Source organism: Alexandromys fortis, unplaced genomic scaffold (genome assembly GCF_014885135.2).
Source record: "Alexandromys fortis isolate MF-2015 unplaced genomic scaffold, M_Fortis_MF-2015_v1.1 scaffold_54, whole genome shotgun sequence".
In the NCBI taxonomy this organism is placed as follows: domain Eukaryota; kingdom Metazoa; phylum Chordata; class Mammalia; order Rodentia; family Cricetidae; genus Alexandromys; species Alexandromys fortis.
The window spans coordinates 9,048,068-9,065,884 of NW_026067958.1; the positions used below are offsets into that span (position 1 = coordinate 9,048,068).

The 17,817-nt window shown below is 39.7% G+C and overlaps 1 protein-coding gene across 5 annotated transcripts in view; it reads left to right on the plus strand.

Annotated features, from left to right (window-relative positions):
* The window catches only part of Zeb1 (zinc finger E-box binding homeobox 1), a 179,527-nt gene that overhangs the window by 142,404 nt on the left and 19,306 nt on the right, over window positions 1-17,817 (plus strand). For all 5 annotated transcript variants that reach the window (XM_050152529.1, XM_050152526.1, XM_050152530.1 and 2 more), the window contains one exon: window positions 14,806-14,967. In XM_050152529.1, the coding sequence (XP_050008486.1) occupies window positions 14,806-14,967 (162 nt within the window). The remainder of the gene's footprint in view (window positions 1-14,805; window positions 14,968-17,817) is intronic.

Below are 17,817 nucleotides of genomic sequence, written 5' to 3' on the forward strand. Positions count from 1 at the left end.
ACAGTTGGCACCAACATGGTCAGCTAAATCCACTTAAAAGCCTGAGAGGTCTGCCAACACCTGCCTTCTGGTTTATACAGAAGGTGTAGCAAAGGTAGGCATTGGACTAATGAATGTAGGTCAACAAGAAATATTCAAATATTCAAAGGTAATCCTTTGCCATTGGGAAACTCCATGAGAGGCCTTGCAGTTCCTTATGCCAAATTTGGCTGCTTTGCCAAATCCAATTCTGCCACTTTCAGCCATCATAGAGGAAACTCATTCCCAGAACAATTAAAGAACCTAATGCCTATTGGGAAAAAAAAAAAAAAAAAGACCATGCTTCTCTGGATGATAGAAACGCTATAAAAAAGAGAACAAAGATTCAGGAGAGGCCATAAAGCAAGTATTTTGACTAACTTCTATAAATGAACAAAGACCAAAATTAAAAATACAAATAAATGGCATTGCCATTGAAGGTCTCGTAGACACAGCTGTAGATGTAACAACGATTTTATCAGAATCTTGGCATCCAAATTGGCCTCTTCAGGATATAAATGTTTGGTTTTTAGGGATCAGAACTTTATCTCAGGTAAAGCTGAGCACAAGATGAGTTGAATGTATAGGGCCAGGACAGAGAAGAATATTAAAACTATATGTAGCTAACATAACAATGGCTTTGTGGGGACATGATTTGTTACAGCAATAGAATACTCAGATTAAATTCCCCAATCTTAAAAATAAGCCATAAACTAACAAGTTTCAGAAAAAAATATTAGAAGGTTTTATAAAGAACAGTTACCAACTATTCAGGTTGTACAAGAGCTACTGATATTTCAATGGCACCCACAGCCCTCCCTTTAAAATGGTTGACAGACAGACCTGTATGGGTTAAGCAATGGCCTTTAACAGTAGAGAAACTCCAGGCTTTAGAATAGTGGGTACAGGAGCAACTAGATACTGAGCATGTTGAAGAATAAACCAGTCTGTGGAATTCTCCTGTATTTGTTGCTAAAAAGAAATCTGGAAAATGGAGAATGGTAACAGATTTAAGAGCTGCTAATAAGGGGTTCTCTACAGTCTGGCATTCCTTTGTCTTCCCTATTGCCTAAAGGATGGCCTCTTATAGGTATTTATTTCAAAGATTGTTTCTTCAGTATACCTTTACAAGAAAAAGACAGGAAAATTCACCCTCACAGTGCCTACTTACAGTAATTCTTAGCTTCCTAAAAGATATCAGTAGAAGGTTCCTCCACAGGGAATATTAAAAAGCCCTATCCTGTGCCAAAATTTTGTAAGTCAGCCATTGGAAATGATACATAAGCAATTTCGTGAATGTATAGTGTATCATTACATGGACGATATTTTGCTATCAGGTTCAAATATAGATACTTTAGAAAGAATGTTTGAAGAAATAAAGAAAATTTAGCCTTGTTGAGGATTACAAATTCCTCCTGGAAAAATACAAAGAGGAGATGATGTGGGATTCCCTTCTGTATATGTGTTGCTTTCATTGGTTAATGAATAAAGAAGCTGCTTTGGCCTGTGATAGGGCAAAATAGAACTAGGTGGGAAAACTAAACTGAATGCTAGGAGAAAGGAGGCAGAGTCAGAGATAGGTCATGTAGCCGCCTGAGGAGACAGATGCCAGAACTTTGCCAGCAGGCCATGACCTCATGGCGATACACAGATTAATAGAGATGGATTGATTTAAGATATAAGAGTTAGCTAGAAATATGTACAAGCTAATAGGCCAAGCAGTGTCATAATTAATATAATTTCTGAGTGCTTATTTTGGGTCTGTGCAGCTGGGAAACAAATGAGTGGCCTCTGACAACAAGGAGATACTATTAATCATTTAGACTATAAAATAGGGTTACAGAAAATTAGACCCCAAAAGGTGCAAATTAGAAGAGATCGATTGCAGTCTTTTAATGACTTCCAATGATTGCTAGGAGACATTTCTCAACTGTGTTTCACTATTGGGATAAAACCTGATGAACTGACTCATTTAAATAAAACCTTAGATGGTGATAAGGACTTAAATAATCCCAGGGAGTTAGCCGAAACTGAGAGAGAATTGACTTTGATTGACTAGAAAGAACAGAATACACATTTGGATCATGTGGATCTGAATCTTAACTGCATTCTGGTCATGTTATCCTCAGAATTTTCCCCTACAGGAATTTTAATGCAGAGGGCAGATATTATTTTAGAATGGATCTTTTTACCACATAAAAACTCATGTGGAAAAGGTTGCGGAGGTAATTCTAAAAGGAAAATTGAGACATGACCAATTAGCAAGAATAGACCCAACACTAATTATAGTACTATTCGCTAGTGATGAAATTAACAACTTATGGGAAGACAATGAACCCTGACAAAGAACTTGTAGTAATTTTGGGGGAGAGATTAACAAGAAAGATACTGAATAGAAGAAAAAACTACAGAATTAAATCAGCTGATATCCTTTAAAGATGCACTGACCTCAAAATGGAAACCAGGACATGTGTCACATTGGAAAGGATTTTGCTTTTGTTTCCCCCAGGAAATGGGAGGCTGTAGATTCATTCTGGGTTAAGAAAAATAAGGTTTGATTGAGGAAGACTCCCTGAAAAATCTCCAATGGGAATGGATGGCCCAGATGATCCAACATTTTAGAGCACCTCTGTTTCAGTTTCCTCTGAATTCTACATCCAGAACAGCCTCAAAATTGCTGGCTGAGATGTTCTAGCCTCGTAGAATACTTCAGTCAGGACTTGACCATAATCCTAAATTTTCCTTGGGTTCCCATAAGATTACCAGTGCCCCAATCAGCAATAAGTAGCCTAGAAAACTATACCCACATTCCCCAAAAATGGATTATGAATGTGTCTTTGTTTAGAGTGTTGTCTATAAGTTATTATGTATAATGGTCAGGAAATAAAAAGCTTAACAAAGGAGATTAGATTCAAGATCTTGTTTTGAAAACAAAGGGAGAATGCTATGGGAGGATGCATTTATACCCTGTAAAGATTTGTCACTCGTATTGGTTTAATAAAACATTGATTGGCCAGTAGCCAGACAGGAAGTATAGGTGGGGCAACCAGACTAAGAGAATTCTGGTAAATTGAAAGGCTCAGTTTGTAGTCACCAGTCAGATGCAGAGGAAGCAAGATGAGAATGCCTCACTGAGAAAAGGTACCAAGTCATGTGGTTAAACAGAGACAAGAATTATGGTTAATTTAAGTGTACGATGTAGTTAGTAATAAGCCTGAACTAATAGGCCAACCAGTTTATAATTAATATAATCCTTTGTGTGCTTCTTTGGGACTGAACATCTGTGGGATCAAGCAGGACAGAAACTTCCTCTCCCTTTAGTTGTATTTGAGGTTGATAAAACCTTTGCAATGTCATATTTTAGCACCTAGCACAATTTCTAGTTAGTTCATGGTCAGCTCTCAAATAATGAGCAGTGAATGGATATCTTAGTTAATTAAATCATTCCTGTAACTGTCAATCCACTTGATCCTGCTCCACAGTTTGTTGTGGCTCCTAGTAGGAACACTCCCTGTTCTGGGACCAAAACTTCTATGCCAGCAGAACTTATGGTCACAGGAGTAGGAAACAAAAATTCCCCTGGTAGGTCACTACAGTTGATAATAAGTCGAACTATTCGCCTTTCCACCCTTTGGTTCCTGATCTGTGGATCCTGGCTATGGGAGAATGCATACATGTATTGATCACTGAGTCAAAGCATATACTGCCTTCTGGAGAACCCTGCTGCCACCTACTTGGACTGTAACTGTCTTTTAAAGATGGAAATAGACCTTTCCATCTTTCTATCAGGCCAGTTGCTTCAGGATGGTGGGGAACATGGTAAGGCCTGTGGATTCCATGATTTGGGGTCCATTGTCACACTTCTCTGGCTATTAAGTGAGTTCCTTGGTTAGAAATAATAATTTGTGGAATACCACACATTGCATCAGTAAATCAGGCATTATGTAAGTCCATGGAAGGTGGTTTGGGCAGAAGTGTTAGATATAGGAAAGGCAAATCCACAACCAGAATAACGATCTACTCAAGTAAGGACAAAATGTCCTCTCCATGGAGTACATCGTTCAACATAGTCAACCTGCCATCAAGTCACTGTCTGGTCACCCAGAGAATGGTGCCATATCTGGAGCTCAGTGTTGGTCTCTGTTGTTGGTAGATTTAGCACTCAGTAGCAGCTGTAGTCAGGTCATCCTTGGTGAGTGGAGGTCCATGTTGTTGAGCCCATGCATAACCCCTATCTCTGGGCCCATTGGACAATGACAGGAATGGCTGGGGAGAGAGACTGACTGTCTGAAGAACAGGTCATCCTATCTACTTGGTTATTGAACTTCTCCTCAGCTGAAGTCACCGTTTGATGAGCATTTCCTTGGGACACAAGTATCTTCACATTCTTTGCCCATTTAGAGGGGCCTATCAATGTATTTCTTCCCCAGATGTCTTTCTCACCAGTTTTCCAATTATTCTCTTTTCAAGTCCCTGATATTCAAGCCAATAATTTGGCTGTAGCCCACAAATCAGTAAGCAATCATACATCTGGCCATTTCTCCTTCCAAACAAAATGTCTGATCTTGGGTGCTGCCTGAAGTTTGGTCCACTGAAGATTTCCTTTCTCTGGTGTCTTTCAGGGTTGTCCAGAAAGGGATTGAAATGCTACAGGTGTCCACTTCTGGGTGGTGCCTGCATACTAGCCATCAATTAACCAGACCTACTCCTCTCTTCCTCAGTCAATGAGGTTGACAGCAGATGGCATTGTAACAGGAGTAGAAACCATGGACATTTGAGCAACTTCTTCATGTAATTTGTTTGTGTCTTCAAAACCTATTTGAGCCCAATTGCATGTATGCCACTTCCATTTGATAATAGATAGCTACTGTGTATGTCCTACTTCATGACTTGGTGGATCATGTAATACACAATCTGTGATGTTCAGGTAGCATGGTAGCTTGGTGACCCATTGTCAAACATTTAGCTTCCACTAAGGCCCAATAGGAGGCGAATTATACCACTCTTGGGAATATACCCAAGAGATACCCTATTATACTACAAAAACATTTGTTTACCTATGTTCATAGCAGCATTATTTGTAATAGCCAGAACCTGGAAACAACCTAGATGCCCTTCAATGGAAAAATGGATAAAGAAAGTATGGGCATATATACGCATTAGAGTACTACTCAGTGGTAAAAAGCAATGACATCTTGAATTTTGCATGCAAATGGATGGAAATAGAAAACACTATCCTGAGTGAGGTAACCCAGACCCAAAAAGAGGAATGTGGTATGTACTCACTCATAAATGGCTTCTAGCCATAAATAAAGAACATTGAGCCTATAATTCGTGACCTTAGAGAAGCTAAATAAAAAGATGAACCCAAAGAAAAACATATAGTCATCCTCCTGGATATTGGAAGTAGACAAGATTGCTTGTTTTTATTTCTTAAAGCACTTTCATACTCAGTGCCTTAAAATGTTTAACTGAAAGTCATGGCCTCTGTTTTCTGCATTGCGGATTTTGTTATTTTTTTTTTCTCTTGCTGGTTGACACTTTGTTGGTTTGTCACATGCCAGATCATTCTTGGTTGAATCCCAAGCTTTTTGAGTAGTATGAGATTCTTGGTCTTTTTATTTATTTATTTTGAGACATGAGGTTTCACAGGCAAAATACCCAGTTGTTACATAGGCTGTAAGTAGCAAACTGTTTCTGTGGGCTCTGGTTTCCTCATTGGTCACAGTGCTGTTTGGGTCTGTCCTGTGCATACTGCGCAGTGGTCAGTCTGGAATGTGGGTCGTGAGCTAGCCTGTATTTGTGTGTCAAGTCTGTGGGCAGTGTCACAACATGAACAGCTGACTACAATCTAATGAGCTCAATCCCCAGAACTGTGCTTCCCTGGAAACTATCTGGGACTTTTCTCTGCCTGGCTCTGTTCCTGCAGCTGCACTCATAGGAAGACAAGGAGGAGGACTCGTGCCGTTCAGTAGGCAGCTTTCCCCTTACTCCCGGTTTACCTTCTTCATTGTCTGTACTTCAGGGCTGAAGCCAAAGACCCCGGAAGAGAAACTTTCTTGTCCATAAGATTAAAGTGGAGTGGCCAACCAGGTCAAAGAGTACCACAACTGCTTGGTGGGGGTGGTGGAAGGGTTCGTTTGGTTTGGATTTTCAGATTGGTCATGCTCAGCCTGTACCACAGATACTGGTATAGAGTTAGGATCTAAAAGATACAAAGTGCCAAAAAAAAAAAAAAAGAAAGAAAGAAATAGCCTGGAAAACTCTGGTGAAATATGTTAGTACCAATCAAAGTTTCAATACTTTGAGTTTGAATTCAGGAATTTGCTGGCATTTGCTTTCTCCATAGGTTCCCCTCAGTGGGTCAGTATTGTTGGCCAGGTATATAAAAGCTGATGCAGGCCCTTCACTGCCCTTTAGAGATGGCTGTAAACATTCCTATGACAATCTGCATTGATTACAGATGGATGGATGAGCATGAATTTCAGATGCAGGTTGGAGAGGTCAGCACCTGTGCTAAATAATAAGTCCTGACTCTGACAGGCTCTGCCCTCCAATTGCAAGCAAACCTCTGGATTTTTAATTAAAATGAGTTGTGTTTGCCACCTTTGTTTTCCTTACAAAACATGTTTATTTCATGGCTAAAATAATACTTGTTACTTCTTTGGCTGTATGTGTAAGTTTCTGATATTTTTGCTTGACCTATTTTAATTGAACTTTAATTTTATGCAATTACATGTTTGTAGAAATTTCACAAAGTTATAGATTCATAAAAATTCAGAGACTCTGTGTGCTCTTTATATGATTTCCCCCAATTCTTCAAAGTTGTGATTGAAGTCACAACCAAAATACTAACATTTAACACTCACAATCAAGGCAGCACTCTCCAGCCCCCGAGACTCTCTGCTCACCTCCTCCTCACTCCTTTCCATCCCCCCACTAACTGGTTTATTCTTGCCATCACCTCAGGAATGACATAAATAGACGCATGCAGTATAAACTTTTGAATCAGCTTGTTTTCACTCTCCATAATTTCTTGGTGATTCATCTGATTACTGTGTGTGTTGTATGCTGTTCCTTTTCATTGGTCATGAGTAACATAAAACTTACTTACCAGGCTATATTTTTCCATTATTTGAAAAGTCTTAATCTAAGAAGTTTTTCTTGTTTATATATTCACTTTGGGCAGACAACCCTCAGGACACTCTTTTAGTTCCCCGTTTCTCCTCCTCCCCTTTTTCCTTACATTTGCCAGGAAAGTGTTCCACCTTTGAGCCATATCCCCTGCCCATCATTACTTTATAAACTTGTATATAAGTAACCATCATAAGGAATGGACTTCGGTGTCTTCTAAGAAAAAATTCTGTATACAAATAGATTTTGTTGCTTTATTCCCCTTGCATTCCAAGAACTAGAAGTGAGACCCAGAGGAATTCTGGTACACACACTTGGCAGTGCTGTCTCTGTGCGTCCACCCTCATGCTGGGCCTGTGAAAAGCAGGAAGGAGAAGATTGCTGGGGTCTGTTGTTGTGCAGCGATGGATGAGCTCACGCTTTACACCAGCCTCACGCAGTCTCTCTGTGCACTATGTCAGCTGTCTTCAGTGCTTCAGGTTCCACCCCAGTGCGGGAAAGAGGAGAGACTTATGATTTTAAAGCAAAGGAAACTGTCAGCAGGAAAAAATATTTGTCAGATATAATTGTGAGAAGGGATTAATATTTAAAATTATAAAGAACTACAGAAATTAAACACGGGTATAAACATATAGTGCTGATGAATTGAACATAGTTCTCAGAAGAAGAACTACAAACAAATGGCCAGTACGTACTTGTAAAAGTGTTTGCTGTCCTTAGTCATCAGGAAAATACAAACTATGTTGGGACTCCAACTCACTGCAGTCAGAGTAGGTATCATCACGAGAACAAATGATAACAAGTGCTGGCAACGATATGGGTAAAGAGGAAGGCCTCATACACTGTGGGGGGAGGGTAAATTGCTGCAACCACTATAGAAATCACTGTGAAGGCTTCTAAGAAACCAAAAGTAGAACTTACGTATGATTCAGCTATGCCACTCCTGGACATATGGCCAAAGGACTCTTCCCGATGTGACTACAGACATACCTTCACTTCCATCTTCATTGCTTCCCTATTCGCAGTAGCAAAGAGATGGAATCAGCCTAATGTCTATCAGCAAATTAAATGCAAAATGAAAATATGATATGTGTGTACATCATCCATAAAGAAAATTGAGTGTGTAGGAAAATGGATAGAAAACACTATATTAGAACAGATAAGCCCTATTCAGGATGACAACGTCCACCTGTTCTCACTCATATGCAGCTCCTAAGCTCTGTATGTGCTTATGTGTGGGGGAGTGAGCATGGATAGAGGTAGAAAACTAGGAAGAGGCTGATTGGGGGGGTAAGCTGTAGGGAAGGGGTATGGGGAGACACATGTGAGATGACAGGGAAAGGGAAGTACATGGGGTGGGAAGGGAGACAGGAGAAAGGAAAGCGTAGGGAGGAAAGAGGAGTTGGGGGAAACAACCAGACTGAGCAGGTATGAAGTACCCTAAGGACACCTGTTACTGGGTTGGGGAGACAGCCTAGTTAGGAAAGTGCTTGTCCTAAGTTCAGATGCCCAGAACCCATGTTGCAAAAACAAAGACTAGGTGTGGCAGTGTGCAGTAGTAATCCACCACTGGGCAGGCAGAGAGAACATCCCTGCAGCTCAATGAGGAGCTCAGGTTCTCTGAAACACCCTGTCTCAAAAAATACGGCTTTGTCTAAAAACAACAAAAAAAGGAAGGAAGGAGAAAGGGAGGGAAAAATGAAGAAACTGAGGAAGACAGTCAACACAAACCTCTGGCCTCCGCCCATACATGTCTATTAAACATAAAATTGAAAAAATAAAGTGTCAAGAATAAAATCACGAGTAATAAATAAAACTCTGGGAAGAGATCCTGAAGTATCATCTAATAAGCATAGGTTCTTATACAAAGAGGCAATGAAGGAGAATAAATGAAGAAAATACGTAATTTAATCAGAGATAGATTTTTTAATTAGATATAAGAACTATACATAGAAACCCAGTAATATTCAAAAGTTAACTATACTATTAGTATCAGTGTACATAGTCACTGTTTTGTTTTTCAATTGAAAAACAAAAGACATACATAAGAAGTAACTATAACCATTTTTCAATTACCATGATGCTTTAAGTAGATACATTAAAAAGAAATAATGAAATAAAGACAATAAGAAGAAGGAGGTTTACAAATACATAGCAGATTTGGTGCCCCTTCTATAATTCTGTAAGTCATGTCATTTTGCCAGTGGGAAGTACGAACCAAGAATTCTTTTTCATAACTATCTCAAAACTTTATAACTTTTGACATAATTTCCATGTTTGTTTGAAAAGTATGTATATTTTAACTGCTTTTCATATAATGGTTATCCTTAAGTATAAGAAATAAGGTTAATAAATAAAAATCTGCTGGCTCTGCATGGCGGGCCATGCTTAGAATGCAGTCCCAACACTCACAAGGCTGAAGCGGAAAGATTGCTAGGGGTTCAAGGCCAACCTAGGTATAAAACCTTTTCCTCAAAAAATGCAAAAGAAATGTGAAGGAGAGGCCAAACTTGGAGAAGGAGGACATGCTGAGGTCTTGGCCCACTGTGTAATCCACGGGCTTAGAGGATCAGATGTGTGGTTAGTGCTCTTTTTCTCAACAGGCAAACCTAAGAGAAATCAAAATCAGGATTTCTGACTGGCATCTTCAGTAGAATTAAATTAGGGCATAAATAACTGTGCTATTTAATATAATTTTGTGAATATTCTGATTATAACTGGGACATGTACTCTGCTCCAACTAAAATCCATTTCATTTTTTAACCCTGTATCTTTTGTAAATGCACATTCCAAATTATAATTAAAATGTACCTGGATATAGAAAACAGAAATTCTTCCTGCTCCAATGTATCTATAATATCTTTATTCTGCATCTATTCTGTACCAGATTTTATAATTAGCCCACTGTGAGCACAGAGGTGGCCTGTGAGTATTACAGGCCTCCGTTTCTGTTTGTTATAGTATGGTAAGGAGCAGAGGGGAAGGAATCCTGTAGTACTTTGTATGTGTGTTTGGGCACCACAAGGTTCGGTTCAGTTCTGCTCCAGGTTACCTCCAGTTTGAAGGGCGGGGTGTGACAGTCAGGTCAGCCTGCTTTCAACCTCTTCCCCCCAAGTGGCTGTGTGTCAGGCATGTTGTTAGTATCACCAAAACAGTTTTTTGTTGTTGTTGTTGTTGTTTTATTTATTTTTTTTTTTTTGGTTTTTTGAGGCAGGGTTTCTCTGCAGCTTTGTTTGGTTTTTAACTTATAAAATGGGATGCTGTGGAGACTAATAGAGAAATTGGTGCAGCTTCTCATGCAGTGCCTGGAGCCCAGGAATGTGTAGTATGGAGGAGAAATGGGGGGATCTCTACTACTTCTAAGTTCTACCTTCCAACCTATAAATAAAGGTATAAATAAAGTCTTGTTCTCCTAAGACTCCCAATGTCCTTTTATGTTAGAAATCTAAACTTTCTAACTGAGACTTTGTGTGTAATGACAGGTTACCACTAACAAAATACACCCGCCCTCATAACTGGTCAGTCCAGCTTTGGGTGCTCTAAGAATACTGTGTGTATAAGGGGTATATGAAACAAACATTTTATATTTAGATTTGTGTCTGTCCCAAAGTTATCTCATTTATTTGCATCAATATTGAAAAATCTGAACTCTCAATTACTTGTCCCAGAGCAGTCTAGGTAAAATGTACTTAACCTACAATTCCAAAAGCAAGTGTATTTCCAAAAGTATATCCAAAACTGGTTTGATTTTTTTTTTGAGATATCTTCATGACAAAGTGATTTACCTGATTTATTTATAAAGCTGTATTTTCAAAATCACACTACGTATTTTTAAAAAGGAAAATTCATATTATCTGAACTCAGTTTTCTTTTCATATTTCAGAAGCTAAAAGTGTGGATCTGTCTTAACCCCTTGTTCTTGGCTTCGGTCAGGAAATGAAGGAATCCTGGGGCCAGCAGCTCAGGCAGGTGCTGCAGGAGGTGCATAGGTCATTGCTTGCCTTGAAAAGGGCTTTTGTGACACTGGCTTTTATGCTTGTGAATCCTGGGCTTAATCTGTTTCCTTATCCATTCTTTTGCCCTCCTTAACTGGTAAAGAACTTTAGTATATGGGGTACTATAGAAAAACCTAGATTTTAAAGTTATTTAAATATAAAATTTCAGGCTTATATAATACAGACTTTCCATCCTATACATATGAATATAATCTACAGATAATATAATCAAGTGTTCAAATGATTCTTTGAACATGTATGATGTTTTTACCAAAGTTAGGAAAGTGCAGAACTTTACTACCTTGAACCAAGTCGTTAGTTGCCAACGTGCTTTGAGTTATCCGCAGGATGGAAAGCAAGGGACAGAAAGTAAGCAGTGTCCTGGGTTCTCTGTAAACTACATGGTAATCATGAGTGTTGATGAGTTGAGTGAACATAGAACAACAAACAAGAACTGTGATTGCAGTGACCAAAATGAAATTCAGTTACAGTAAACAAGGCTGTAAACAAGCTCCTAGGCAGCTAAAAGTACACATTCCCGAGACTCAAGGCAGCCCCGCTGTAGTGGATTCAGACCAACCTGCTATCATCTCTCACTTGTATTGGCATCAAACATTCTTCCATGGCCCATGAGCCAGGCAGACCACTAGGATGTAAACCAAACCAGCGAACTCCATAAAGATGTACTTCCCACAAAATGATGTGTGTGTATGTACAAACTCAGCCTTGGGTTAGGTATTCCTAACATGTTATTTCTTTTTTATGTTTGTTAACTTTAAAATGCACCTCAGGGCAATCCACGGCATCTTATAAATGATCTGTGGCTTGCAAGTGACCAAAACAGATATTGTTCACCTGTAAGCATTATCACTCATAGTTGCTATTTCCTTCAGATGAAAGGAAACTTTGAATTCCAAAGAATTAATTAATAATGAAGCATATGGTGAATTGTGCCTACTGCCTATGTTTTGTCCCTTACCTTGGCCATGTGTAACTTGCATGAATAATGTATTCAGATCTCCTTGTTATCAAATATTTGTCATGCTACCTTACAAATTACATAAGGTATTTAAACCTGACATATAGTATTTGAAAAATAAAAATGTCATATGAAATATTTAAAGTCTTAGTTTTGAGTGAAAAAAGTAATGCTGTTGAACACAAAATAGGGCTGTTTGTTGCCTTTAATGATAACTTTGATGATTTATAAATCTTTTATCACCAGAGTTAGAGGACCATTTCCTCATCCATACAAAATACTATCAAGCAGCCCACCCATAGCTCCAGGTTCAAAATGTTTTATCTCTGTTCTTTACTGTGAAAGTCATTCTTTCAGTTTAAAGTCCTAACACATAGATTTTTCTCCCTTCAAAAAAGCATGTGCGGAAAGCAGAGTATTAGCCACAGCAGCTGCAGAATGCCAGCCCCCCCTATGAAGGTTCCTCTTCAGCAGCTGTTCTCAGCCTTTAACACCGTTGTGACCCCCAACCTTAAAATTATTGCATTGCTACTTCGCAACTGTAATTTTGCTATTGTTATTCATTGTAATTTAAATATTCTGTTTTCCAGTGGTCTTAGGCCACCCCTGGGATAGGGTCATTTCTCTGCCCCTACCCCAAACGGGTTGTGACCCACAAGTTGAGAACCACTGCCCTTGAAGCTCCTAAATGGACTTTGCTGTTCCTTCCTTTTAGTCTACAGGGTCTCTCAGGACAGGAGGTGGAGTCAGGAGCCAGTAAACCTACAGTAGATCCTAGTGAATGTGGCTCTTAGGGAAGGATGGCAGTAGAGCTCTGGAGACATGACTCTTTGATACCAACATTAGGTCTACATTCATGGTTCAGGGCCAGCCAGGGCTACATAGCAAACCAAAAGAAACTTAGAGATTGCCTTCCATTTTGCTACACCCTTGACTAGGGAATAGCTGCAGACAGAAGCACTGTGCAAAGTTCACTGTTTGCTCTTTCTACAGCTGACTTCCTTTAGCTGCTCATGCATTAAGAGAAGTATTGGCCAAGCCTCGTCTTCAGACAGTGGGGCCCTCTACCCCAAACACCCTTCATTGCTCTAAGCATCCCATCGGTGTCTATCTAGGTTCACAAATGGAAAGTGAAGATGTCAGCACAGGAGAAAACTTCACACTGAGCTTTTGTGTTAAATATCTGCTCCTTTAATCTGTATTGATAGTTCCCTAATTCTGACCTTGACAACCAACGACTTGTTTGAGAATGGTCTTTGTCCCCTCTAGCCGCCTCCTGGCTAGCAATTAGGGATGCAGTTCATGAAGACATCACAAGAAAATGTCACCCCCTTCCTCTATCTGTAGTTTTACATAGTTGGCTTCAGCTCTCAGCTTCCCACACTTCATGTCACATGTGTCACTCCTCACAGAACCATGTAACCAGGGAGACCTGCTTTGCTTATGTGTCACTTTGGTAACTTTGTGCTTGGAGGGCGCCTCGTTAAAGCAATGGATGAGAAGGAACACGGCCTTTCCCCCCTTCCTATTAAGTGAGACCAAAGGATCCTATGAAAAGAACCAGAAAGCATAGATGACATTGAGGAACTGTAACCAGAAGTTTCTGGCTTACCTCTGCAAAGCATCCTTCTGCAGGATGACTGACTGTCTGATGGTGACAGACGTGAGCGAAATCATACAATACAGGAGAAGCTAAGTGATGTGGTGTTGACTGGCATGGATTAAATGATACCGTTCCCAGTGTACATGAAATGATAAATGATTGCTGTATTAAAAAGCTAAAAATCAAAATAAATAAAGCAGAAAAGCTAGTGACAACTGTAATTGTATCATTGCTTCTCAAGTCCTAGACAGGATCCATCCTAAGAAGATCCAGTCTTGCAGGGTCAGTCTTGGTCTACTAGGAAGGGGCACTTTACAGAACTAGCCTGAAGTCTATATGAGGTCTAGCTTAAGAGCCTTGACTCTTGTGGACTCGTTTGTTGTGCCATGGAGTAGATGATGTCCTCTGGAGCCATGGAGGAAACAGGGACCATGGAACAGCAGAGCTGTGTTAGAGGTCTCAGGGCATCCAAAGGGAACACATTCAGGTTCTCTTAAAACCTTTGAACTCAAGAAGAAGGTCCCCGCCATAATACCATGATTAAACTAAACACTATTGGGGCAGAAGCCAAGAAGGAAAGCCTTGTTTAGAAAAGAACTTTTACTGATTTGATACCTTTGGCTCCTATTAGATGTCTAGCTACAGATGATTACTAAGTTGACTTTCTAGGTAATCACACAACTAAATTGAAAGGCTGGGGTATGTGGGAATGAGTCAGAGTCAAGGTAACTTTCATGGTAGGTAACTAAGGAATGAACTTAGACAATAAGATATATTTTGCCTTGTTTATCATTAAGTGAGAAATAGTTATCTCACACCCCACATTACTTTCTCTGAGTTGTGCTATTATTAGTGGGTGGAATGAAGTTAGGCTCTGGAACTCAAAAGGGACTTTGAGAATTTCATTTATTTATGGCACTTGAGATCTATAAAGCAAATACTGAATAGATTGCAAGAATAAGTAGAATACATTTTTAGCTTTCAGGTATGTTCTATCAAGATAAGTAAATTCTTAGAAAAACGTTAAAATAATTTTGTGGTAGAATAGCTTTTTATAGAGAGTATGTTTCTTTCAGTAAAAGATGATGAGTGTGACTCAGATGCAGAAAATGAACAAAACCATGACCCTAATGTGGAAGAGTTCCTGCACCAACAAGACACGGCCATCATTTACCCTGAGGCGCCCGATGAGGACCAGCGGCAGGGCACACCAGAAGCCAGTGGTCAAGACGAAAATGGTAAGGACAGCATAGCACGCTGTTTTCTTTTCAAGTTAAAGGGTTGTTATTTCTGTTACTCTATTGCAGGCATATATTTCTACTGAAGGGAACACTATGAGAACCAAAATGTCATGAGTGCTCAAGAGAATCAGTACAGCATTGAGTTGTTGGCTGCTCTTGAATGCATACCAGACGCTGACCCGCTTTCAGGCACTTCTTCAGTGCCTGTATCACCTCCCATTGAAATAGAAGCTGCTGGCAGAAGTGAGAAGGAATTTGACCCGTTCTGTCCTTTGATTGTTTTTGTTTGTTAATATTCTTTTAGCAAGTGAAATAGGGTGATCCTAACTGGAGCACCCAAACTGGAGCAGTAGTTCTCGGGGTGTGCTTTAGTCCGCATCAGTATGGGTTCCCAGGGAGTAAAGGGGGGTGAAAGGATAATTCAGAATATGTTCAGAAATCCTAATCAGAGACAGGCTACCAATCTGCCCTTCCGAGAGTAATAACCAAATGCAAATCACATGTAAGTGTTCCTATAAGTGATGTGATGTCATATTTGTACCAAGAATAGGAAGGGTCTTGCAATTTTCCAGGATTCATCAAGTGTTAATTGCTTAAATTTTTCTTCAGTTTTCTGGAGTTCTCCATTGAGTGGATAGATTTAGCTTAATATTCAAGCAATCAACTCTGAACTTTTTTGAGGAAACTGAGAAAAGATGTCATGAAAAAAGAAAACAGGGAGCCGAGGCATAGCTCAGTTGGTAGATCACTTGCCTAGCATGTACCAAGCCTTGAGTCAGTCTTTAGCATGAAATAAACCAAGTGTAGTGGCACACACCTGTAATGCCACACTTAGGAGATAGAGGCAGGGAGATCAGAAATTCAGGGCCATCCTTAATTGCATAGTAAGCTGGAGGCCAACCCGAGCTACATGAGCCAACCTGAGCTACATGAGAGCTTATCTAAAAACAATGAAGAAAGAAAAAAATAGATGCTATAGTCAAGTGTAAAAATGTGTTTCTTTTGTTGAAACGAGAGTCAGCTGTATCTCTGTTAAATCACAATCAACTCTAAGAAAAGAGCAGAGCAAGAAGCAAGTGTGGTAGTGTACACATGGAACCCCAGCACAAGGGCAGCTGAGCTAAGGGTGTCATGAGCTCAGAGCCAGACTGTGTAAGATCCTGTCAGGGGAGGGTATGATGAGAAGAAATGTATGCTTCAGTCTAGAATGGACAGGATTTCCTGTAATGAAATCTGTGATAAAGGAGGTAAACGTAGGGTATTCAGAGACTGCTCCTCGACCTTGCTAAACAGGTATATTTGAAGAAGGTAAATGCCAGCTCAAGAGTCTCTGGGATTCATTTGAATAACTAGTGCTCTGTGCTCTGTTAGGGCACTCAGAGAACCCATGGTCCCTCTGCTTTCAATTCCTGACTGTTTGTTTCTAATATGTTTGCATTTCACTCCAAGGTGCAGGAGGTTATAATAGAAATGAAAGAGAAACAGAAAAAAAGTTAAACCTATTTGAATATATGTAAAACTCTTAAATATAACAAATAATTTGAAAAAAGCCTCAGTGAAAGAAAAACACAAATATACAGATTTGTTCCATAAATAATAAATCAGCCTAGTATATTCATCCTTATGAGCCTTGTTGCCAGTAAACCAAGTAAAAGGTCACAGGTGGGGGCCTAACTACTCTGAATTAGTAAAGTATTTGAATTATAGAATATGTATATAAACAGCCATATATATATATATATATGAATTATAGAGTATGTATAGCCAATTGCTGCAGGCAAACAGGCCACTTGTTCATCCCAGCCACCTGGCTAGCTTAGCCCCAAAATAACCACACAGAAACTATATTAATTAAATCACTGCTTGGCCCGTTAGCTCTGACTTCTTATCGGCTAACTCTTACATCTTAGTTTAACCCATTTCTATTAATCTGTGTATCACCATATGGCAGTGGCTTACCCACTAAGTTTTGGCAGCATGTCTTAACTCTGGCTGTGGATTCATGGTGTCTCTCTGACTCTACTTTCTTCCTCCCAGAATTCAGTTCTGTCTTCTCCACCTACCTAAGTGTTGAAATAAGGAGCGGCGGGGCTACGTCCCCAGCACCCCAGCCGCCTGCTAGCTTATGCCCGAAATAACAACACACAAACTGTATTCATTTAAAGACTGCTTGCCCATTATATCTAGCCTCTTCTCGGCTAACTCTCGCACCTGGACTAGCCCATTTCTAATAATGTGTGTAAGCACCCCAAGGTGCACTTACCGGGAAGATTCTAGCCTACGTCCATCCTGAGTCGGAGCTTTATCATGTGTGTGTCTCTGAGAGCAGAGCTATCTCACGTCTGTCTCAGGAGTCTTACCTCACTTCCTCTTCCTCTTGTTTACTCCTCCCACCTATGTTTTAACCTATCAGGGCAAGCAGTTTCTTTATTTAATTAACCAATGAAATCAACAGATTGATATATGACACTCCCACATCACTCCCCCTTTTTCTGTTTAAACAAAAAAAGAAGGCTTTTAACTTTAAAGGAGCAAAATTACATATAACAAAACAGTTATCAAGTAAAAATTACAATAATCTATATCATAACTAAGGAAAACTATAACTAACTATTCTTCAACTCCTTCAAAGACTCCAGAAGGATATAATATTACCTAAGCAAACAAGAAATCAGCAACTTTCAAACTCTAGAAATGACAGAGACATCTCCCTGCCTGGACAGTCACCCAAAGTTCCTCTGTACCGTTGGGGCATCCATCTTCGGCCTACAGGCCCATAGTTTCCAGCAGACATTTCCACAAAGCAGGAAATTTCAAAGGCAGTCACTATCTGCTTGTCCTGAAGAA